Genomic DNA, 26220 nt, shown 5'->3' with positions numbered 1-26220 from the left:
GCTGTCTACAAGAGACTCATTTTAGACAGAAGGACACCTACAGCCTGAAAACAAAAGGTTGGAGAACCATTTACCATTCAAATGGTCCTCAAAAGAAAGCAGGGTTAGCCATCCTTATATCAGATAAACTAAAATTTACCCCGAAGACTGTAGTGAGAGATGAAGAGGGACACTATCTCATACTTAAAGGATCTATCCAACAAGAGGACTTAACAATCCTCAATATATATGTCCCGAATGTGGGAGCTGCCAAATATATAAATCAATTAATAACCAAAGTGAAGAAATACTTAGATAATAATACACTTATACTTGGTGACTTCAATCTAGCTCTTTCTATACTCGATAGGTCTTCTAAACAGAACATCTCCAAAGAAACGAGATCTTTAAATGATACACTGGACCAGATGGATTTCACAGATATCTACAGAACTTTACATCCAAACTCAACTGAAAGCACATTCTTCTGAAGTGCACATGGAACGTTCTCCAGAAGACCACATACTGGGTCACAAATCGGGTCTGAACCAATACCAAAAGATTGGGATCGTCCCCTGCATATTCTCAGACCATAATGCCTTGAAATTAGCACTAAATCACAACAAGAAGTTTGGAAGGGCTTCAAACACGTGAGGTTAAGGACCATCTTGCTAAAAGATGAAAGGGTCAACCAGGAAATTAAGGAAGAATTAAAAAGATTCATGGAAACAAATGAGAATGAAGATACAACCGTTCAAAATCTATGGGATGCAGCAATAGCAGTCCTAAGGGGGAAATACATCGCAATACAAGCATCCATTCAAAAACTGGAAAGAACTCAAATACAAAAGCTAACCTTACACATAAAGGAGCTAGAGAAAAAACAGCAGATAGATCCTACACCCAACAGAAGAAGAGAGTTAATAACGATTCGAGCAGAACTCAATGAAATCGAGACCAGAATAACTGTGGAACAGATCAACAGAACCAGGAGTTGGTTCTTTGAAAGAATTAATAAGATAGATAAACCATTAGCTAGCCTTATAAAAAGAAGAGAGAGAAGACTCAAATTAATAAAATCATGAATGAGAAAGGAGAGATCACTACCAACACCAAGGAAATACAAACGATTTTAAAACATTATGAACAGCTATATGCCAATAAATGAGGCAATCTAGAAGAAATGGACGCATTCCTGGAAAGCCACAAACTACCAAAACTGGAACAGGAAGAAATACAAAACCTGAACAGGCCAATAACCAGGGAGAAACTTGAAGCGGTCATCAAAAACCTCCCAAGACACAAAAGTCCAGTGCCAGATGGCTTCCCAGGGGAATTCTAACAAACGTTTAAAGAAGAAACCATACCTATTCTATTAAAGCTGTTTGGAAAGATAGAAAGAGATGGAGTACTTCCAAATTCGTTCTATGAGGCCAGCATCACCTTAATTCCAAAACCAAAGACCCCACCAAAAAGGAGAATCACAGACCAATATCCCTGATGAACATGGATGCAAAAATTCTCAGCAAGATACTAGCCAAGAGGATCCAACAGTAGATGAAGAAAATTATTCACCATGACCAAGTAGGATTCATTCCCGGGACACAAGGCTGGTTCAACACTCGTAAAACAATCAATGTGATTCATCATATCAGCAAGAGAAAAACCAAGAACCATATGATCCTCTCAATAGATGCAGAGAAAGCATTTGACAAAATACAGCATCCATTCCTGATCAAAACTCTTCAGAGTGTAGGGATAGAGGGAACATTCCTCGACATCTTAAAAGCCATCTACAAAAAGCCCACAGCAAATATCATTCTCAATGGGGAAGCACTGGGAGCCTTTCCCCTAAGATCAGGAACAAGACAGGGTTGTCCACTCTCACCACTGCTATTCAACATAGTACTGGAAGTCCTAGCCTCAGCAATCAGACAACAAAAAGACATTAAAGGCATTCAAATTGGCAAAGAAGTCAAACTCTCTCTCTTCGCCAATGACATTATACTCTACATAGAAAACCCAAAAGCCTCCACCCCAAGATTGCTAGAACTCATACAGGAATTTGGTAGCGTGGCAGGATACAAAATCAATGCCCAGAAGTGAGTGGCATTTCTATACAATAACAATGAGACTGAAGAAAGAGAAATTAAGGAGTCAATCCCATTTACAATTGCACCCAAAAGTATAAGATACCTAGGAATAAACCTAACCAAAGAGGTAAAGGATCTATACCCTAAAACCTATAGAACACTTCTGAAAGAAATTGAGGAAGACACAAAGAGATGGAAAAATATTCCATGCTCATGGATTGGCAGAATTAATATTGTGAAAATGTCAATGTTACCGAGGGAAATTTACATGTTTAATGCAATACATATCAAAATACCATGGACTTTCTTCAGAGAGTTAGAACAAATTATTTTAAGATTTGTGTGGAATCCGAAAAGACCCTGAATAGCAAGGGGAATTTTAAAAAAGAAAACCATATTGGGGGCATCACAATGCCAGATTTCAGGTTGTACTACAAAGCTGTGGTCATCAAGACAGTGTGGTACTGGCACAAAAACAGACACATCGATCAATGGAACAGAATAGAGAATCCCGAAGTGGACCCTCAACTTTATGGTCAACTAATATTCGATAAAGGAGGAAAGACTATCCACTGGAAGAAAGACAGTTTCTTCAATAAATGGTGCTAGGAAAATTGGACATCCACATGCAGAAGAATGAACCACTCTTTCACCATACACAAAGATAAACTCAAAATGGATGAAAGATCTAAATGTGAGACAAGATTCCATCAAAATCCTAGAGGAGAACACAGGCAACACCTTTTTGAACTTGGCCACAGTAACTTCTTGCAAGATACATCCACGAAGGCAAAAGAAACAAAAGCAAAAATGAACTATTGGAACTTCATCAAGATAAGAAGCTTTTGCACAGCAAAGGATACAGCCAACAAAACTAAAAGACAACCTACAGAATGGAGGAAGATATTTGCAAATGACATATCAGATAAAGGGCTAGTTTCCAAGATCTATAAAGAACTTCTTAAACTCAACACCAAAGAAACAAACAATCCAATCATGAAATGGGCAAAAGACATGAACAGAAATCTCACAGAGGAATACATAGACATGGCCAACACGCACATGAGAAAATGCTCTACATCACTTGCCATCAGGGAAATACAAATCAAAACCACAATGAGATACCACCTCACACTAGTGAGAATGGGGAAAATTAACAAGGCAGGAAACAACAAATGTTGGAGAGGGTGCGGAGAAAAGGGAACCCTCCTGCACTGTTGGTGGGAATGTGAACTGGTGCAGCCACTCTGGAAAACTGTGGAGGTTCCTCAAAGAGTTAAAAATAGACCTGCCCTATGACCCAGCAATTGCACTGTTGGGGATTTACCCCAAAGATACAGATGCAATGAAACGCCGGGACACCTGCACCCCGATGTTTCTAGCAGCAATGTCCACAATAGCCAAACTGTGGAAGGAGCCTTGGTGTCCATCAAAAGATGAATGGATAAAGAAGATGTGGTTTATGTATACAGTGGAATATTACTCAGCCATTAGAAATGACAAATACCCACCATTTGCTTCCACATGGATGGAACTGGAGGGTATTATGCTGAGTGAAGTAAGTCAATCTGAGAAGGACAAACATTATATGTTCTCATTCATTTGGGGAATATAAATAATAGTGAAAGGGAATATAAGGGAAGGGAGAAGAAATGTGTGGGAAATATCAGAAAGGGAGACAGAACATAAAGACTCCTAACTCTGGGAAACAAACTAGGGGTGGTGGAAGGGGAGGAGGGCCAGGGGTGGGGGTGAATGGGTGGCGGGCACTGAGGGGGGCACTTGACGGGATGAGCACTGGGTGTTATTATGTATGTTGGTAAATTGAACACCAATAAAAAACAAATTTAGTAAAAAAAATAAAATCTTTAAGAAAAACAAAAGGATATGGGAACCAACACTGTTGTACTATGTCACAGAGTCTGGTCTGGGCCTTCAAAATATGTTCTTTCTCTGAGTTTCTCCAAGGGGTATCCATACAGGGTTAACTCCCTGGGTAAATGAGGGAACTAAGATTTGGAGAGGGCTAGTAGCTTGCCTAATCTTCCCCCATAGGAAACCCTGGAGCTGAAATTTGCCTCAAGGCTTCTCAATCCATGGAACTGAGTGCATCTCCTGTCAGGCAGTTTGCTGCCCAGCCATCAGCTCTACATGACAGGCTGGGTCCCTCTCCCAAGAGAAGGAAACTGCAGCCCACATCTCTTCTCCATCAGGCTAGTTACCTGGTTATTCACTTACCACATTCAGCAGCATGATGATGCAGAAGTTGATGCACACAGCAGTCCCAGTGGTTGCAACCTGAGAGTTGTTCCTGATTAACGCCCACTTAAAGGCAGCGAATGTGCTGACAGTCACTACCCGGTAGATGACGATCCCAAACACGGCAGCGATCACCACACAGATCTGGGAGGAAGATGGAGACGCAGTGAGCACCAGCAGGGGAACGTCCCAGGAGGAGGTTTCGCTCCCCTGCAAAATCCCACCATTTGAAAACAAGGAAAGGAAATAAGGCAACAGTGGTATGGACTCGAGAAATCGCAATAAAATGCTTACTCTTCTTTGTGGTTAATACTCTCCTGCCTGTATTTTCTTTGTTGTTCAAACAGAAAAACCATAGTCCTCGAAAGCATAAACGCTGTAAGCTGGGGGGTAATGTCATATTGAGCAAGTATTAGATCGAGCATTTTTATTATAGAAATCTTATGATGTCATTCTTCTTTTGGATTGTTTTAGGATAAAAGCAAAGGCTTATTGGTGACATGTAGGACTCTATCTTGTTGAACGCCATGTTCTCTTGTGTCTGGGGCCTCCAGAACCTTTTGTTGTTTCAGATGGGCGCATCTTTAAGACCATTCCTTTGCCTAAAGTGCTGACCATCCCCTATGCCCATGCCAAATGCTCACATACATGTTTGTGCACGTGTGTACACACACACAGCTTGGTTAATATTTACTCCTTCATACCTCAGCTCAAGAATCCCTTCAGAACTAAAACTCTTCATGACCCTCAGACCTTCTAGTTGTTATATGGTACCTATACTCTTCTTTTAGCATCCAATTTATAATTTCTAACAATTTGTTAGTTTGATTATTGCCAGTTTCCCCCATCTAGAAAGTATAATAGTTCCCCACCCTGCTGCCCTTATTTATCTATGGGGGATATTTTTAAGGCACCCAGTGGAGGCCTGATACCTCAGATAGTGCCAAACCCTATATACACCATATTTTTATGGGTATAATCTATGGGATTAACAACAGCAACTGATGATAAAAGAGGAAAATGCACTGTAATAAAGGCCATGTGAATATGGTCTCTGTCCCTCTCAAAATATCTTATTGTACTGTACTCACTCTTCTTGTGATGGTGTAAGACAATAAAATGCTCACACGATGAGATGAAATGAATAGGTATTGTGATTTAGCATTAGGCTACTACTGATCTTCTAAAGCTACGTTAGAAGGATCACTCAGAAAGGGAGACAGAACATAAAGACTGCTAACTCTGGGAAACGAACTAGGGGTGGTAGAAGGGGAGGAGGGCGGGGGGTGGGAGTGAATGGGTGACGGGCACTGGGTGTTATTCTGTATGTTAGTAAATTGAACACCAATAAAAAAAAAATAAATAAAAAAAAATAAATAAATAAAAAAAAAAAAAAAAAAAAAAAAAAAAAAGAAGGATCACTCGCTTCTAGCCTGGGGTTGACTGCAGGCACTAAATCCCAGAAGCAAAGCTGCAAATAAAGGGGGTGGGGACTATTATAAGCTCCATCAGGGCAGACATAACATCTGTTTTGCTTACCAGGGATTCTATAGTACCTTAGCATAATTACAGGTGCACAGTAAGCATCCAGCTATCAGTTGCTGAATAAGCCAACTGTGTGAGAGGTACGTAATTTCTTATTAATCAGCTATGAACTCCACATTGGGCAATACTTCTCTGAAGATTTCATGGTATGTGAAAAGAATACAACACATCTTCTATATACTGGGAATCTTAGACTCCAAAAAGTTTTGTGTCTTTCATTAGGTGATTCAGTGTATCAGAGTAAAGGCCTTCACCTACTTAGTTATCAAAAACTTTAAGCTGGGCCTCAGGATGGACTCTGCTGGTTTAGACATTGCTTTTCTTTATAGAAGCATTTCTCTGTTTCACACCAACTGTTTTTGGCTTCCTAATGAGTGACATGTTCGCTTGAGTATAAACTCTAGCTGGAACTGGCCAAAAACAACTGACCACATCTTAATCCTTGAGTTACTGCTAGGAAGATAGGGGAAATGTATATGGAATTTCAGACAATGTGGCAATATGGCGGAATGGACAGCTCACTGGACTCAGTCAGAAGTTGGGTCTGGGTCATAGCTCAGCTTCCACCTAGCATTGTGACTGTGGGCATGGAGTTTGTCCTCTCTGTGGCTTTGGCTTCCTATGCTCCATGTCACCCATATGAAGAGTAGAAAACACTTACTCTATGTCTACAGGTCTTGTAAGAAACAAAAAGCAAGACAATATCTATGAATGTCCTTAGGAAAGCCAAGGCTTGACACAATTGCTTACAGAGCAGTGTTGGTAGAAAGGTGTGGATTTGAATATTGGTCTGAGCCAAGGGACTGCTGGGCAGGCTGCCCACACTTTTGTCTCCCCGAGTTTATTTGGCTAAAAGGGGTCAGAGTGTCTAGATTTGCTGTCATCTTGTCCTTCCTCATCTAATGGTCTACAATACCTATTTACACACTCACCATTTGGAAAGAGGAAAGGAGAATCTTAACCACCCCTTACTGTTCTAAAATGATGCTTCTGAAAAATCAGCAAAAGTTTTGTTTGGTGATTAACAGGGTCAAAGTTGATTGCCCAATGACTTCTTTTTAGGAAAAGCCAACAATCCAGGTTCAAGTTAGTGTTTTTCAAAGCTGACATGACCATTATTGAATCTGGAAATCAATTTTAGGGGGATAGATCTGGCATTAATAAAAGACTATACTAAAAATAATAATCAGAGTATTGTATATTGCAGAGGTGAACACTGTTCAGTAACTCTGCTTAGTTTTGTGCATCTTCTGGCATAGCATATGCTGGGTCATGACAGAGGATGTGTTTCTTACACAGGGAGGCAAACAGAAAGAATTGGCACTCGGCTATCTACTGGCTGAATAAGCGCCTTCACCTTCTGGGCTCTGAGTTGTTCCATCTGTAATATGGGGACACCAGTCCCACTTCTGACCACCTCATGGAGTCATCGTGATGAATAAATAACAGAATGTGCAAAAATGTTTCGTAGAATTATGCAAATGCCTGATATGATTATTGTTGTTATCACACTACAGGTCTGTACTTTATGAAACAAAGAGTTTTGTAGAAAAGTTTCAAACCATAAAAAATATCCCAGATGCAGAAACAATAAGTCGGCTGCATTTATCTGCAAATGCTTGGTATGGTTCTGGCTTTCCCGAGATGGGATTCATTCGCTCCTTCTTGGAGTACTTAGCTTCAAACTGGGGCCGTATTTCTTCCTAAAGAACAGAGACACATTTTTTAATGCAATGGAGAGATATATACACAAAATAAAAAAATTAAGAAAACCCTTTTTTACTCTAATGTAACAAGCCGGAATCAACAGCTACCACTCTCATCAGTCAATCAGTGAGGTGGACTCAGAGACCTTAGGTTTAAATGTTTGGAAATTGGCCATTTGAAAAAAATCTAAAAGGGTGATGATCTAGACTTCTTATCACCAAGGCAATGCAAATTTAGACTAATAGTTAAGGGTCTCTGTTATCTTATTAAACTGTGAAGAAACAAATAGAATTAGCAAAGGGACCACCTCTCCTATCCCTAGCAGTTTGAAATAACTCCTAACCTTTTACATTTATTACCAGGGAATGATACAGACACCAGGGCAGAGAAAGTTTCTGAACAGCAAAATGTCTAGAATCCACATTGTGAGTTAGGACGGTGACATAAGCCATAGTTTTCTCCTACAATTAAAAAAAAAACAACTTTTTTTTTCAATTGAAGCAGCCAAAACCAAAGACTTCTATGTCTACAGGTCTCGTAGGAAACAAAAAGCAAGACAATAAATATGAATATACTTAGGAAAGCCAAGGCTTGACACAATTGTTTACAGAGCAGTGTCTGTAGAAAGGTATGGATTTGAATCTTGGTCTGAGCCAAGAGACCAAGGTAAAATCTACTTTTTAATAAATTCCTGTAGGAGTCATTCACCTTGAACCAGTAGATTTTCAATGTATTAATTGGTTTTTTGAAAACAAGGTAAACATCTTTCAAATCCAGTTAAAATCAAGGCAGCCCTAATTCTGAATCAAGTTGAAGTTTTGTTTCATTTAGTGGAGCCCCATCTATTGTGAAAAGCTTCTGACTAAAAAAGCAACTACGGGATTAGAAACAGGAAATCAGCAAGAGGGTATATACTAATGGGTTCTGGTTAGTTAAGTACCTCGTCTATGTGAATGTCTTACAAGAGGAGGGGAAATGAGTGGAAAATCTGGTGAAACAGAGATTGACTCAATCTAGGCAGAAACGCTCAGGACTTAGATGCAAAAGGCTGAGAGAGAGGGAAGACGGAGCTGCCACGAGAGAGGTTACAGATGACGGGCACAGTCTGGCCGTAGCCCATCTGTGTAGGAGGAAGGGCAGCCTCACTCCTGCTGCAGCATAAGCCCAGGGCTGGACTTCACCCAGTGACGGGCCATGGGTGAACGGCAGGGGGAGATGCAGCCCTAAACAGGTTCTGCTATCTTTTACTTATTTTAGGAAGTTACAACTTGAGAATATAAACAGAAAAGACCTGGAATCTTCTGGTTCTTTGGGGAACTCTGAATTGACTGGGCTATGAGTGACATCTAAGTTACTGAGTTCATTACCCAGGGACTTGAGGCCAATCCTGGAGCCAGACCTACAAGTCTGGGTGTCATGGGGATAAATTGCATCTCCCCTTGCCTCCCCCTGCAAATTCATTTGTCAAAGCCCTAATGGTCAATAAGTAACTCAGCATGTGACTGTCCTGGGACAGAGCCTTTCCAGAGGTAATTAAGGTCAAGTGATGTCATTAGAGTGGCCCCCTAATCCAACATGACTGGCTCTTTATACAAAATCTAGGCATGGACATGCACAGAGAAATGATGTGAATACACAGGAGGGAGGTGGCTGTCTATCAGCCATGGAGAGGAGCCTGCAACAGATCCTGCCCTCGGGAGGCACCAACTGTGCTAAGGCCTCGATCTCAGGCTTCTGGCTTTCAGAAATCTGAGCAACTAATTTCTTTCTGTTGCTTAAGCCACCCAGTCTGTGATCCTCTGTTAGGGCAGCCCCAGGCAACTAACGCCCTGGGTTATCCATGAAGAAGGCATACAGCAGGTTGGGGCTTTTCTGCCCAGCAATCTGAGTGCCACAGGCTTGTATATGAGGCATTTAGCCCCTTCCACCAAGGAGGCCTCTTGGGGAGTGATTTCTCCTGAGCATTTACCGACTTCCAATACTTCTAAGGCTTCACGGCTCTGGGCTCTGTCCAGGGTTCTGGAACGTTCACAGAAACCTGTCCTTGGAATTCTCTTACAAACTTTGCTTCCCTTGTCCCTCGAGCCGTAAAACTAGTATCTCCTGCTAAAGTAAAGTAAAGTAAAGTAAAGTAAGTAAAGTAAAGTATAGTAAAGTAAAGTAAAGAAAAATTGCTACTAATTCTTCTGATGTGTCTACTGACAAGTGAAATGCTTCACTTAGCCATGGAGTCTTAATCTACTAAGCAATCACAATGTTGTCTCCTTTTAAATTCTGCTCATTTTTATACTACCCAAAGGTATTTTTCTTCTTTCTTTCTTTCTTTCTTTCTTTCTTTCTTTCTTTCTTTCTTTCTTCTTTCTTTCTTTCTCTCTTTTCTTCTTCTTTCTCCTTCTCCTTCTCCTCCTCCTCCTCCTCCTTCTTCTTCTTTTTTTTTTTTTTGCCAAGACAGGTATAAAAATGCTTTAGGGGCAACCTGACTTCTCACCCAGAGCCGAGAGTAATGACTTGGGAGGACTGTGTATTTGTCGATTTGCTTTTTGAAACAATCCGAGATCAATAAAACAAACCTCCTCTTCTTCCCAGTCAATCAGATCCCAGTCATAAGCAATTACGGCTCGCCGTCTTTTCCAGAACTCCAGGAAAACCGTGGCTGGAACAAGCAGAGAAATAAGAAGACGTGGTTAAATGAAACAAAGCTGTTAACTGTCACTGAATAATGAAGTCGTTGCAGAGAACGACAGTTGTTTGTGCAAGCATCCATGAATATCAGGATTTCTAGCTAAGCTTCATTTAACAAGGACCTTTTCTGAGAATTACTGAGCTGGTGTCAAACATAATGAAAAATTAAAGATTTCATTTAGAATTAAATTAAGCTGATTTGCAAGTCGAGGCAGGACAGACTTAGAATAACAAAGCTCCTGGGACATAAACATACAGAAAACCAAGTTACCAACATCTTTCTTACGGATAGAATATTTATTTTTAAAAGCAACGGGCAGGTAGGGGCATAAAAGCCAAAATAAAAACTGAGCAGTTTACATGCACTTGACTGGCAGTGATTTCTTGTCTCCCAAAGCCTCTGCACAACAGGATCTATGTAAAATGTATTTTACTATTTAATTGAAAGAAGCAATTTCACTCTACCCTTTTTCTCCAAACCATTCCTTTGTTGTCACATAAAAGTTTCCCTTGCATGCAAATTCTGTTAAGAACCTTTTTCATTGAGGTATATGGGTAGCTGGCCTTCCCACCCAGAGACATCTGGAGGTTTCTCCTTATTCAGCTAATGCCACTCAGTTCAATTATACAACAAGAGAGGGGAAATATCATCAAGACTTGACCTCGCTGCCTTGGAAGTCACAAGCCAAATGCCAGGACACACGATACATGCACATACACACACCATCACACTTTGAGGATGGCTGCAACTAAAGGTGAACATGGAACGGGTGGGTCTGTCACTCTTTAGCCTTTTGCTATAGTACTTAGACTAGCAGAGGCAAGGGTCAGGGCCAGCCCGGCAAGCAGGATTTTCTAATGTAGGCCTGTGTATTAACCCAAAAGTGTTAAGAAGGCTGTACACTTGTTCTCTGCCCCACCAATTATCTTGTCTTTGCATGCCCCCCTCACCCCGGGACAATTCTTTTAGTAAGTTCTCCGGTCGCTCGAGCAAATGGACTTTCTAAAGATTTTTCTCCTTTTTTTCTTTTTTTTTTTTTTTTGTCTCCAGAGTCTCCCCTGTCCTTGAAGGGACAATTCTTCACTAAGAGTCAGGACTGTCCCCTGTGGCCTCAAAGAGGCCCAACGGGGGACCATTCTGGGACAGCCCAGGCCACAGGATACCCTGTGCATCCAGGCTGTCTTACTGACTGCTGCTGCTGCTCCACCCAAGCCCTACCAACCCATCCGTGCATCTCATCTGAAGGAGCTGACGTCTAAGACAAATCAGGGGCTTTCAGAAACAGTCCATCACCTTTCTTCTCCCTAGCACGTGCTACATCCTGCTTGGAGGAGAGAGAAACTCTAACCAGTAATTCCCTTTCCTCTCTTCCATTCAAGAACTTGAGAGTATGAGAAGAAGAAACTAATTGCTTTTATAATTGCCATTCTTTTGTGTTTTTGTGTGAAAGTGCATTCTAAGAAGAATCTGCTGCTACCTCTAACCATGAACTAGGATCTCACCAAATATAGGTGGTCTCCTTTCAAGGCAAATCTTCAATCCCACACTCTTTATTATTCCATCTGTGATTTAAATCCCCTTGCCTAAACACTCACAGCCCTGGGACCCCCTGCACTTTGACTGTGCCTAGTTATGTGTGGCCTTATGTAGTGAATTCACATTTTCCTCTTTGTCTCCTTTGAAGCTGGTTTTATGTTAGCATATATAATTTGTCTTCTACTGCTAGATCACTCAGTACAATAAGTGTGATTAAAAAGTATTATTTCTTTGTTGGGTTGATTCTTACAAGACTTAAAAATTCCTAAGTGGTTTGTCACGGTTTTCTACTTTGCAAAATTCTTCCTGCAAAAAATTTTGGTCCAAAATACTTTTTTCAAAGTATCAGAAGGTTTAATCTCACTGCTCGTATTCCGAGCTCCTTAGATTCCAATCTATCTTTCTATACAGATAATGCTTTTTTGTTTTTTTTTTTTTGTTTTTGTTTTTAAACTTTTATTTATTTATGATAGGCACACAGTGAGAGAGAGAGAGGCAGAGACACAGGCAGAGGGAGAAGCAGGCTCCATGCACCGGGAGCCCGACGTGGGATTCGATCCCAGGTCTCCAGGACCGCGCCCTGGGCCAAAGGCAGGCGCCAAACCACTGCGCCACCCAGGGATCCCTGGATAATGCTTTTTTGAAAATGAGGTCTAGGCCTCGTCTGAGTGTCAGGGAGGCACACCAACTATAGAACAAGCCCCCATTTACCAGCACAGGATACAAGGCTCCTAATGACCCTGCTTGTGCCTACCTCTTTGCCCTAACTCATACTCTAGGCTCCAGGCTCCCTTACTAGCAGTCTTCACACCTGAGCTCTTACATCATTTTCTCAGCTTTGTCCATGCTATTTCTTCAGCTTATAATGTTCCATTTGGCCAAGTCCTACTCCTGCTTCCAGGTTTGGCCCTATGAGTTCTACAACCACTCCCTTTGAACCTTCTCTATACCCATGCTGAGCTGTGTAGGTAACTCTGGGTCAGTGCTGAGCATAGCACTCAGCATTTCAAAACAAGAGAAAAACTTTATCATTCCTATCACTAGTCATGGGCTTCTTGAGAATAAGGGCTATGTATTAGCTGCCCCTATATAACTGGGACCTAGCACAGTGACTGGCATCCACAGAGGCACAGTAAATGGACAAATGACATGCTGTCATGAAAATGAATGCAATATGGCAAATTATTCTTTTCTTATTTATCTAGGCCCTATACAAAATTAGGGTAATTAGGGTATAAGTCTGAAAAACATGCAATTATATCTTGCAAATGCTTTATGCATCAGTGATGGTTAAATAATAAGTTACTAACATGAAAACTTAGTATCCTTCTCTTTTGCCTTGCAATAAAGTATCATTCTTTTTTCTTTTCTTTTCTTTCTTTCTTTTTTTTTTTTTTTTTTAGAGAGCGAGCGAGAAAGCAAGAGAGAGCACAGGAGCAGGGCAGGGGAAGGGCCAGAGATATATATAGAGAGAAAATGAATCTCAAGTAGGCTCCACACCTAGCACAGAAGCACAGAGCCCGACACTGGGCTCCATCTCACGACCCTGAGATCATGACCTAAGTCAAAATTAAGAGCTGGATGCTTAACTAACTGAACACCCAGGTGTGACAACAACATTCTGTTCTAATTATTACTCTTATGACCTTGTTGCATGGACCCTGAGGCAAGGACTTCCTTCCTTTGAGATGCATTATTGCCTTGTTCCACATAAAAGGACTATTGCTGGTGTTGCAGCCATCCACCTATGCTGTAGTTCTCAGATCTCCTTACTGTTAGATGTGGGCCAAAGGACAGTTCTCATCGGTGGAATGTGAACAGAAGTAATGTGATGTATGCCACTACTTGCCTGTTGATATCTTAAGACACTGAGGGTGCCTTTTCCACATTCTCTTTACCCTTTTGGATAGGTGGAACCCAAATGACTCAGGTGATATTATGCCAATGATGCCAAGGCCTGGGAGGATGGCCAACAACTTGTTTGTAGGAATAGGAGTCCCCAAATGACCATGTGATGGAGAGCTATCTGCCAGCCAGGAATGCTTACCCCATCTAATTACTGAGACACTGCACGAGGCATGAAGATGAAAAAAACTTACAAGTTACTTCTCTTACAGATTTTAAAATTTTTTTTAACTTTTATTTATTTATGATAGTCACAGAGAGAGAGAGAGAGGCAGAGACACAGGCAGAGGGAGAAGCAGGCTCCATGCACCGGGAGCCTGACGTGGGATTCGATCCCGGGTCTCCAGGATCGCGCCCCGGGCCAAAGGCAGGCGCCAAACCGCTGCGCCACCCAGGGATCCCTCTTACAGATTTTAGATAGGGTGACATTGAGCCACAATATCTAAAACAGTATTAGTCTTAGTGATAAGATAGAGCTTTGCATGCTCTCATCTCTCTATACTCTCTTTTCTACTTTATACTACCTGTAGTACCAGTTAACCTACCCAAGAAGTTCATCTGAGGTGTTAACATTGGTGCCAAATAACAATCCCTTCACAACATTAGAAAAATCTGAGACTTATGAATTTAAGTCTAGGTAGAATCATACACAGTTGAGAAGGTTGTCACATGTAGCCCATGAAGGATACAAATAGGACATAACAGTGTTCTGTAAGCCATGTTCCATTGCCATTTTCTTAAATTGAACAATTACTGTCAATTTCAAATGAATTTGTGGCAGACTTCTATGCATTTACCAAAACCATTTCTTGTCTTTCTAGGCATAGTTAGACTACATTTTCCAGTCTTTATGACAGTTAGATGTGGCCACATTTTGGCAAATGGAGAGTAAGCAGAAGTGATGATATATGTCAGCTTTGGACTAAAAAATTAGGAAGTGATTATGTAATCTCTATGCTTTTCTCCTTTTGAAGGGTGAGTGGAGAGGACTCTAAGGATCCAGAAGAAGATAGAGCCATAAAATAAAAGGAACCTGGGTACTTAAATGACCACATAGAAGTCTAACAACCAGAAACATGTGGTTGGGTTTCATGTGCATGTTTTTCTTTTTTTTAATGATTTATTTCATTATTTGAGAGAGTGTGAGAGAGCAAGTATGGGGGTGGGGGTTGGGAAGGGGGTGAATGCAGGCCTTGATCCCACAACCCTGAGATCATGACCTCAGTCAAAACCAAGAGTCAGACGCTTAACCTACTATGCCACCCAGGCGCCCCTCATGTGCATGGGTTCTGTTAAACATCTAGGTTTTGTTTTTTGTGTATTACAGCAGTTAACTGTAGTTATTCTAATGGATACAGGCTTTTTTGGAAAGTACAACTATGGTTAACATTTTGCAAACAGGAAGAAAAAAACCCACTGCGTTATTATTTTTGATGCCTTTTCTAAGGCATTTAGAGAGTCTTATGCAGGGAAATATCCCCTTTCAGCTGCATACTTTGGGTTCCATGGCAGGGTTGAGATACTGCACTGTTCAGTCATTTTAGGTCCTATGTTTTATTTTCTCAAAAGTCTGTCAAGGTGGGTATTATTTTCATCATCCTATGAATGAAGAATCTGAGATCCAAAGAAGTCACATGGCTAGTAAATTACAGAACTGGGATTTGAGCCAAATGTGGCTTTTTTTATTTTTTTATTTTTTGGTTGGGGGAACTTAAAACAGCACATTTATTCTTTTATAGTTTTAGAGGTTAGAATTTCAAAATCAAGGTGCTGGCAGTGTTAGTATCTATTGGAGGCTCTGAGGGAGAGTATCTTCTATGACTCTCTCCTAGCTCCTGGTAGTTGGTGGCAATTTTTGGCATCCCCTGGTTGCAGAAGCGTTATTCCGATTTCTTGTCTGTCTTCACATGGCATCCTAGCCTATGAGTGTCTGTCTCTCCATTTCCTATTCTTGTAAGGACACCAGCCATCCTGGGAATACAGTATGGCCTTGTCCTAACTTGATTACATCTTCAAAGACCTTATTTCCAAATAAAATCACTTGCATAGGCACCAGGAGCTAAGACTTACACTGTTTTGGAGGACACAATTCAAATCATAACAGAGTTATTTGGGCTATCAAAATGACCAGGGGAAACTAGCATTTAGGGTAAGAGTGAGGGATGCTACCTGTCTTGTAGCTAGAAGGTCACAGTCTAATCTGGGGCCTCTAATTTCTATTGAACCAAGAAGAGCCAAAAAGAAAAATAAAGCCTACTCTTTGAACCATAGGAGCACTTTGTTGTAACTAGTTATAAAAACCAAAGTACCATACCCCTGGTATAGTTCCCTGTGAGAGTCTGGCACTTACTCTCTATCCTTCCCTTAGGTCTATTCTTTTCTTCTGGAGGCCTGGAAAAACCCACATTTATTCTCAAAATTGCTAGGAATACATGATGCTAGTATTTTTGCCCTTTGGTAACATAATAGGTTTTCAAAGGCCTAATTTGATTCTTCATTTGGAAAATTTATAGCCTGGTAGTCCAGAAGAGAATTGTGTCTAATGCTAGAAAATTAATTATAAAGGCATGTTTACTTCTTATTTTTGAAAAAAAAAATACCCAAGGGCTTTAAGATCCTATAGTTTAACTTCTTTCCTTAACTTGTCAAAAGATTATGTTCTATTTGTATAAAAACAAGAATTGAGCTGTGGCCAGCAATAAAATGAGTAGTATATAGGAAAAATAAAGGATGATTTTTATTTCGGTAAAGTGACCTGCTGTGTGATGATTCAAAGCATTTTGAGAAACTTGATCAGCATGATTCTCTTCCTAGGAAATCACACATAGTAATTTTTCTCCCAATTCTAATTTCCTTCTTTTTAAAAGTAAAATGAATAATACTAACAGATTTCATTATTTCAGTCCTTTATAACTTTCTGAGAATGTTCATTTAGAGAAGGTACAGGGGAGTTACATGGATGTGCTTCCCAAAAACTTAGAAATAGAGGAATGAGGTCACCCCCTGAGAGCTTAACTCATAAAATCTACACATAACGAATGAGCTTAGGGAGGAGTCACAAACTCAAATGCTACAATGACCAGATCAGTACAAAACCTAGAAGAGGAAACCACATAACAGGGAGTGGTCAGGAATGGGACCAGTGGGGAGTGTGAGTACCAAGTGATAGGTGTTCTTCAGTTTCCACTGATTACATTGTGGCCAGATATTCAATTTTTTTCAAAAGACACTGTAAACATGTACCTTCATGTGAACTATCTCAGTTTCAAAATCATAGTTTATTTGTATATTTTTAAAATTGGTGAGGGCCAGAGTATTTTTTAAAAGATTTTATTTATTTGAGAGAGTGGAGCATGAGAGAGAGTGCATGAGTAGCAGATGAAGGGCAGAGGGAGAGGGACAAACAGACACCCTACTGAATAGGGAACCCAATGTGGAGCTCAATCCCAGGACGCTGAGATCATGGCCTGAGCTACCTAGTGCCCTAGACCCAGAAGATTTTTATTAGTTGCTAATTTGCAACATCTGGAGTGGGCTTTGGCAATAATAATGCAAGTGAATGTAAATGAGTGAGTAGAGAGTTTGTAAAACACCCCAAAATGCCAAGATGAAGTTAATCTCAGGATCCAGGAAAAAATAGGAATGTGACTATATTTAAATGGAAGCTTAATTATTGGTATTAGAACCATTCTGGAGAAAGTTAATGTATCTAGATAGGGGGTTGCCAATCTGTAACTTAGGATAAACAAGGATCTTAGAATACAAATTTTGCAGTTTGAGCTAATGTAGGGTATTAAAGTGGTATCCTGACATAAACCCATCTCTAGGGGTATTCTATGAAATGAAATAAAGATGCCTAATATTCAGCAGAAAAAATAGTTCTTGCTCCTATTTTCCATTCATTTAACAGTTATTTACTGCATTCTTTTGATGTGCTAGGGGTTTTGCTAGCTGCACCAGTTTCCAAGCTCAAACAGCAGATGATGAGTAATTTGGCTTCCTAAGTATTCTGATACAGGAAGACCAACTAGCTCTAGATGGTCATTATAAAATAATATTCTCTACCATATACTTGAATTTTCACATTCTGGATTATGCACTAGTGTTTGAAGAGTTCTGAAGAGGTGTCTGTAACCATAAGAGACTCTTAACCTTAGGAAACAAACTGAACTGGAGGAGAGGGGTGTAGGGGGATGAGATAACTGGCTGATGGACATTAAAGAGGGCACCTGATCTAATGAGCACTGGGTATTATGTAGGACTGGTGAATCACTGAACTCTACCTCTGAAAACCAATAATACATTATATGTTAATTAATTGAATGTAAATTTTAAAAAAGACTCCCTCCCCCACCCCAAAAAAAGAAGAGGTGTCTGTTTGCCCAAGTTCAATTATCTCTGGGTATTCAAAAGGTGCTTCTGAAAAAAAAAAGTGCTTCTGAACTGGTAAAAATGAGGCTACACCATGTCAGTTTCCCCAAGTAACTGCAATTGTTTGAGGCCCTGCCTCAGTGTATGCTTCCCTTCTATAAAAAGCCATCAAGCTGCAGGAGACTGAGGATTTTTGCTTCTACCCATAAGGATTAACTTCTCAATATAAGAAACTGTTTTCAGTACTGGACAAGAGATAATGCAGGACTGTGATCCTTGAGAGAAAAAAAATAAGTAAGGTAAGCCTTAAGATCACACCAGCTCATTGTTTGGAAGCCATTTACAGGATACAATTCAGGTGGAGGAACTCAGAGGTCTTACTGAGCTCGGGAGATTAGAGTGGGGAGAGTGAGGTGGCAAGAGTTTGTGGGGCAGAGTACCAGAGAGAAGGGAACTATGTTGAAAGAAAGCTCAAGGCATCAGTAACGAAGTCCTTTCTGCTCTTCACATGCATGGAGCAAAACTACATGAGGCTGTTTGATGGTAGCTAAACAATCCTCAGAATTCATAGAAAGAAAAAAAAGAGAAAAAATTCATGGAGATCTAAAAAAACGTTTACAATCTCACTAGTCAGAGTATGGAGATGTTGCAACACATAGCATGCATAAGAGGCCTCATAAAGGTCATCCCTTAGCAGTGGGTCTGGACCTAACCTAATAAGATAAAAACAAGTCTAAAGAAGATCTAACTGGACTGCAAGTGAATTAACTGCATACCTGAACAAAGTAAACAGTTAGGAAACATAATGAAAAACAAAATTCAACACTTTTCAGCATTTAATAAAAAATTACTAGACATACAAATAAGCAGGAAAATAAAGCCTATAAACAGGAGAAAATTCAACCAATCCCAGGGAGACAGCCCAGAACTGACAGAAATGATAGAATAAGGATGATAAAACAACTGTTATAAGTATGCTTTATATGTCAAGAAGGTAGATGAAAACATGAACACAACAAGGAGAATAATACCAGGCATAAAAAGTCCAACTGATTGAGATTTGAGAATGGAAAATGAAAGTTATGAAAAGAAAAATACAAAGGATAGATTAACAGAAGATTAGACTTCAAAAAAGATCAGTAAATCTGAAGACAAATCAATAGAAACAATACAAAAAGTAGATAACACAACGACTAAAAAACTGAAAAATGTGAACAAGGCATAAGTGACCTATAGAACAATACTAAGTGATTCTGGAAAAATTTCAAAATTGGATAAAAACGTAAACTTATTGATCTAAGAAACTTAATGAACCCCAATTGTAAGAAACACAAAGAAAATGACACAAAAGCACATATCAATCAAATTTCTTAGAATCAAAAGTAAAAAGTTTTCAAAGCAGACACAAAGAGAGGAAAATATTTTTTTTAAAGATTTTATTTATTTATTTGACAGAGAGAGTGAGCAAGCAAGCAGGGACAAAGGTAGGCAGAGGGAGAGAGAAGCAGGCTCCCCCCAGAGCAGGGAGCCTGATGCAGGGCTTGATCCCAGAACCCTGGGATTATGACCTGAGCCAAAGGCAGATGCTTAAGCAACTGAGCCACCCAGGAGCCCCCAAAGGAGGAAAATCTTATATAGAAAAAAAAAAAAAGAAAGAAAGAAAGAAAGAAAAGAAAGCAGATATCTTATAAAAACTGTGCAAACCTCCACGTAATGGAAAGGCATCCCTTAAGGCAGGGTTTTCAATCTTGACACAACTAACATTGTGTCAACTATTTTGATAATATAAGTCATTATTTTACATCACAGCATTCCATATGTTAGTGGCACTTTAATTTTCAGATTAAATGAGAATCTGAGATAAAACTATAGATGAGAATGCTGAGATAGAACTGTCAGATGATTTTCCAAAAGAAACTTAACTAGGCTATGTGACTTCAGGAAAAGATAGATTGTAAATTTAGCAATGTTTCTCAAACTCAACACTATTGATATCTCAGACCATTTGATTCCTTGTGTGTGGGGGTGTTGTTTTATGCATTGTATGATGTTTAGCAGCATCCCTGACTTCTGGGTACTGGATCCAGATGCCAATATCTTTCTCTCAGTTATGACAACCAAAAAATGTGTCTACACATTGCCTAAAGTCTCCTGAGAGGCAAAAAATCACTTCTGATTGAGAATCTGTGCTCTAAAGTATTGAAAGAAAACCCTGCCCACCTAGAATTCTATATCCAGCAACTATACCCATTCATGATAAAAACCCCATCCCCTAGAAATAGAAGTAAAATTCTTCAACTTGATAAAGGGGTATTTACAAAAATTTACATTTTCTATCATACTTAATAGTAAAAGACTTAATACTTTCCCCCCAACACTGAGAACAAGGGAAAGATGTCTGATACCATAACTTCTATCTAACATTATCTTGTCAGTGTAATAAGGCAAGAAAAAATTAAACCCATCTGGATTATTAAAAAAGAAACAAAATTATACTTATTTATAAATGTCATAATCATCCATGTTGAAAATCTCACGGAATCTACAAGAAAGCTGGTAGCAGCTATAAATGAGGATATTTATAGAATATGAGGTAAATGTACTAAAGTCAATTGCATTTTTATACAGTAGAAATGAGCAACTGGAAAGTAAAGTTACTGAAATAAAACTATTGATAAAAAGTCAAAAATACTAAATAAATAGTGATAAATTGAACAAAATATCCAAACCTGTACATTGAAAATAATTGCACAGAGAAATAATGAAATACTTAAATAAAAATTTAAATAATGTTCATAGATAGATATATTTGATATTGAGTTTTCAACCTTCCCAAAATGATCTCTTGATTCAACTCCATCACAGTAAAAATATTAACATCTTTTCTGGTAGAAACTGACAAATTGATTCTAAAATATACAGAGAAATGCAAAGTCCCTAAAATAGCCAAGACAATGTTTAAAACGACTAACACTTCAAGGATTACTATTATGCTATAATGATCAAGACAGTGTGTTATTGCCATAAAAGTACACATATCCCAAGAAACAAAAAACAAGGACTAGACAGCTTCACTGGTGAATTCTACCAAATATTTAAAGAAGAATTAATACTAATCCTTTCTCAAATTCTTCAAAAAAAATAGAAGAGGGGGTACCATTTCTTTTTTTTTAAAGATTTATTTATTTTAGAGAGACAGAAAGCAAGAATGAGCAAGTGGGGGGAAGTGGTAGAGGGAAAGAAACCCAAGCAGACTTCATGCTGAATGTGGAGCAGATGTGGGGTGTGATCCCATGACCTGGAGTTATGGCCTGAACTGAAATCCAGAATTGGATGCTTAACTGACTGAGCCACCCAGGTGCCCCAAGGAGGTACCATTTCTAAATTCATTTTGTGAGTCTAGAATTACCCTGATACCAAAACCAGACAAGGATGCTACAACAAAAGAAAATTACAGGGCAATATTGAGATGAATACAGATGCAAAATCCTCAACAAAATATTGGTAAATCACTGAGTTATATGTAAAGGGATAACTAAATTCTACTCCTGAAAGCAATATTACACTATATGTTAACAACCAGAATTTAAATAAAAACTTAAAAAAATTAAAAAGTAAAAAAGAAAATATTAGCAAACTAAACTTAACATTACAATAAACTGATCATTCACTGTGATCATGTGGGATTTACTCCAGGGATGCAAGGATGGTTCAATATCCATAAATCAATCAACATGATACACCACATTAACAAAATGAAGGATACAAATCTTATAATCATCTCAATAGATATAGAGAAAGCACTTGACAAAATTCAACGTTGATTTATGATAAAAACTCTCAACAAAGTGAGTGTAAAGGGAATGCACCTCAACATATTCAAGATCATGGAGGACAAGCCTACAACTACTAACGTTATACTTAATGGTGAGAAGCTGGAAGTTTTACCTCTAAGATCAAGAACAAGACAAGGATGCCTACTCTTACCACTTTTATCAACATAGTACTAGAAGTCCTAGCCACAGCAATTAGGGAAGAAAAAGAAATAAAAGGCATCCAAATTGAAAAGGAAGAAGTAAAACTGTTACTACTTGCAGATGACATGATACAGTGTGCAGAAAGACTAAAGATTCCAGTAAAAAAAAAAAACTGTTAAAAAACATTAATAAACAAATTCAGGAAAGTTTCAGGATACAAAAACAATATATAAAATTTATATAATACATAGCGGCATCAAAAGAATAAAATAGCTAGGAATATATATATATATATTCTATATATATATATATAGAATAGATATATATATATATATATAGAATAGATATATATATAGATATATATATATAGAATAGATATATATATATATATATATATATATATCTATCTATCTCCAAGGAGTTTGAAAGATCTGTACACTGAAAACTAAGACACAGTTAAGAAATTGAAAGAAGACACAATTAGAAGATACAAAGACACAAAGAAATTGAAGAAGACACAATTAAATGGAAAGATATTCCATGTTCATGGATTGGAAGAAATATTAATATTGTTAAAATGTCTATAAGCTATAGATTCAATAAAATCCCTATCAAAATTTCAATGGCATTTTTCACGGAAACAGAAAAAAAAAGAAACAATCCTAAAATTGTATGGGACCATAATAGACCCTAAATAGCCAAAGCAATCTTGAGAAAAAACAAAGGGAAGCATCACTCTTCCTTAAAGAACTACATATAGAAACTTTGAATTGTCATTAAAATAAGTTTATTTGTACATGCAGTCTAAACATAAAGAATAAAAGAAATCCCGTAAGCTGAGAGATACAGAGAACAGATTATGGTTTCCAGAAGTGGGGAGAAAGAGTGAAGGTGCTCAAAAGGTATGGATGTTTACTATAAAATATAAAACTATAAAATAAATGTCATGGGAATATAACATATAGCATAGTGATTATAATTAATAATACTCTATTGTTAGTTGCAAAGAGAGTAGATCTTAAAAGTTCTTAACAAGAAAAAAGTCTAAAATGATATGTGGTAATGGATGTTAATTAACTAGTGTTATTGCAGTAATCATTTTGCAGTGTAAGCAAATATTAAATTATTATGTTGTACACTTGAAACTAATATATCAATTATAGTTCAATAAAAATGATTTTTTTCAGGAGTACACATATAAACAAAAAACAATTCCAGATGTAGATCCACACACATGTGGGTAAATTTTGAGGAGGAAAAGGATAATCTTTCAAAAAGTGGTAATGGAACAACTGGCTATCCATTTATGCAAAGAAATAGATCTGACCTTCAACCTTAGATATAAAAATCAACTTGAAATAACCATGAATCTAAATATATGAGCTAAAACTATGAGCTTTTTATGAGAAGATATGGGACAAAATCTTAGAAACCTTGATTTTGGCAAAGATATCTTATTTTTTAAGATTTTATTTATTCATGATAGAGAGAGAGACACACACACAGGCAGAGACACAGGCAGAGGGAGAAGCAGGCTTCATACAGGGAGCCGATGTGGGACTCGATGCCAGGACTCCAGGATCATATCCTGGACCAATGGCAGGCGCTAAACTGCGGAGCCACCCAAGGATCCCTGGCAAAGATATCTTAAACAAAAAATTAAACGCATACACAGAAAAGAAAAAAAAAGTAAAACCTCTTGATTTTCTAAAGGCACTATTAAGAAAAGGAAATGCAAGCCTCAAAATGGGAAAAATATTTGCAAAAATATATAAAAAACGCTTTTAACTTAAAAGTAAGAAAATTCAATAACAAATGGATAGCATTTCTATACACTAACAATGAGAGTGAAGAAAGAGAAATTAAGGAGTCAATCCCATTTACAATTGCACCCAAAAGCATAAGGTACCTAGGAATAAACCTAACCAAAGAGGTAAAGGATCTATACCCTCAAAACTATAGAACACTTCTGAAAGAAATTGAGGAAGACACAAAGAGATGGAAAAATATTCTACGCTCATGGATTGGCATAATTAATATTGTGAAAATGTCAATGTTACCCAGGGCAATTTACACGTTTAATGCAATCCATATCAAAATACCATGGACTTTCTTCAAAGAGTTAGAACAAATTATTTTAAGATTTGTGTGGAATCAGAAAAGACCCCGAATAGCCAGGGGAATTTTAAAAAAGAAAACCATATCTGGGGGCATCACAATGCCAGATTTCAGGTTGTACTACAAAGCTGTGGTCATCAAGACAGTGTGGTACTGGCACAAAAACAGACACATAGATCAATGGAACAGAATAGAGAACCCAGAAGTGGACCCTCAACTTTATGGTCAACTAATATTCAATAAAGGAGGAAAGACTACCCATTGGAAGAAAGACAGTCTCTTCAATAAATGGTGCTGGGAAAATTGGACATCCACATGCAGAAGAATGAAACTAGACCACTCTCTTGCACCATACACAAAGATAAACTCAAAATGGATGAAAGATCTAAATGTGAGACAAGATTCCATCAAAATCCTAGAGAACACAGGCAACACCCTTTTTGAACTCAGCCACAGTAACTTCTTGCAAGATACATCCACGAAGGCAAAAGAAACAAAAGCAAAAATGAACTATTGGAACTTCATCAAGATAAGAAGCTTTTGCACAGCAAAGGATACAGTCAACAAAACTAAAAGACAACCTACAGAATGGGAGAAGATATTAGCAAATGACCTATCAGATAAAGGGCTAGTTTCCAAGATCTATAAAGAACTTATTAAACTCAACACCAAAGAAACAAACAATCCAATCATGAAATGGGCAAAAGACATGAACAGAAATCTCACAGAGGAAGACATAGACATGGCCAACACGCACATGAGAAAATGCTCTGCATCACTTGCCATCAGGGAAATTCAAATCAAAACCACAATGAGATACCACCTCACACCAGTGAGAATGGGGGAAATTAACAAGGCAGGAAACCACAAATGTTGGAGAGGATGTGGAGAAAAGGGAACCCTCTTACACTGTTGGTGGGAATGTGAACTGGTGCAGCCACTCTGGAAAACTGTGTGGAGGTTCCTCAAAGAATTAAAAATAGACCTGCCCTAGGACCCAGCAATTGCACTGTTGGGGATTTACCCCAAAGATACAGATGCAATGAAACACCGGGACACCTGCACCCCGATGTTTCTAGCAGCAATGTCCACAATAGCCAAACTGTGGAAGGAGCCTCGGTGTCCATCGAAAGATGAATGGATAAAGAAGATATGATTTATGTATACAATGGAATATTACTCAGCCATTAGAAACGACAAAACCCACCATTTGCTTCCACATGGATGGAACTGGAGGGTATTATGATGAGTGAAATAAGTCAATCGGAGAAGGACAAACATTATATGTTCTCATTCATTTGGGGAATATAAATAATAGTGAAAGGGAATAGAAGGGAAGGGAGAAGAAATGGGTAGGAAATATCAGAAAGGGAGACAGAACATGAAGACTCCTAACTCTCAGAAACGAGCTGGGGGTGGTGGAAGGGGAGGAGGGTGGGGGGTGTGGGTGGATGGGTGACAGGCACTGAGGGGGGCACTTGATGGGATGAGCACTGGGTGTTATTCTGTATGTTGGCAAATTGAACACCAATAAAAAATAAATTTATTATTATAAAAAAAAAACATAGAATTTTTCCCAATTTATTTTATGAAGCTAGAATAACTGTGATGTCAAAACCAGACACAGAACTGGTCTGTGAACTACAGATCAATATTCCTCATGATGCAAAAATCCTTAACACAATATTAACATATAGAATTCAGAAATATGTAAAATAAATATACACCACAACCAAGTGACGTTTATTCCAGGAATACAAGGCTGGCTAAATATTTGAAAATCAATCAATGTAACTCATCACGTCAAAGGACTAAAGAAAACTATCATATTACCATATCAATCAATGTAGGAAAAGCATTTGACAAAATTCAACATTCATCCATAATAAGAAAAAAAAACTCTCAGAAAGATGGGAAATAGGGAGTTTCCTCAACTTTGTAAAGGCATCTACTAAAGTCTTACAGCTAACATTATATCTAAGAGTGAAAGATTAAATGCTTTCTTCATCCAGACTGGGGAACAAGGAACGGGTATCTACTCTTAATA

The 26220-nt window shown here is 38.5% G+C and overlaps 1 protein-coding gene across 12 annotated transcripts in view; it reads right to left on the bottom strand.

Annotated features, from left to right (window-relative positions):
* Positions 1–26220, bottom strand: part of ANO4 (anoctamin 4) — a 404339-nt gene that overhangs the window by 49662 nt on the left and 328457 nt on the right. For all 12 annotated transcript variants that reach the window (XR_007402264.1, XM_035699361.2, XM_035699362.2 and 9 more), the window contains 3 exons: positions 10154–10236; positions 7439–7579; positions 4311–4475 (listed from right to left, as the gene is read on the bottom strand). Coding sequence is in view for 11 of the 12 variants with exons in the window: in XM_035699361.2 (XP_035555254.1) it covers positions 4311–4475; positions 7439–7579; positions 10154–10236 (389 nt within the window). In the remaining variant the exon portion in view is untranslated. The remainder of the gene's footprint in view (positions 1–4310; positions 4476–7438; positions 7580–10153; positions 10237–26220) is intronic.

This window comes from Canis lupus, chromosome 15, assembly GCF_003254725.2.
Source record: "Canis lupus dingo isolate Sandy chromosome 15, ASM325472v2, whole genome shotgun sequence".
NCBI lineage: Eukaryota > Metazoa > Chordata > Mammalia > Carnivora > Canidae > Canis > Canis lupus.
The sequence above is the reverse complement of the archived record's forward strand: the minus strand, read 5'-3'. Positions and strand labels throughout refer to the sequence as shown.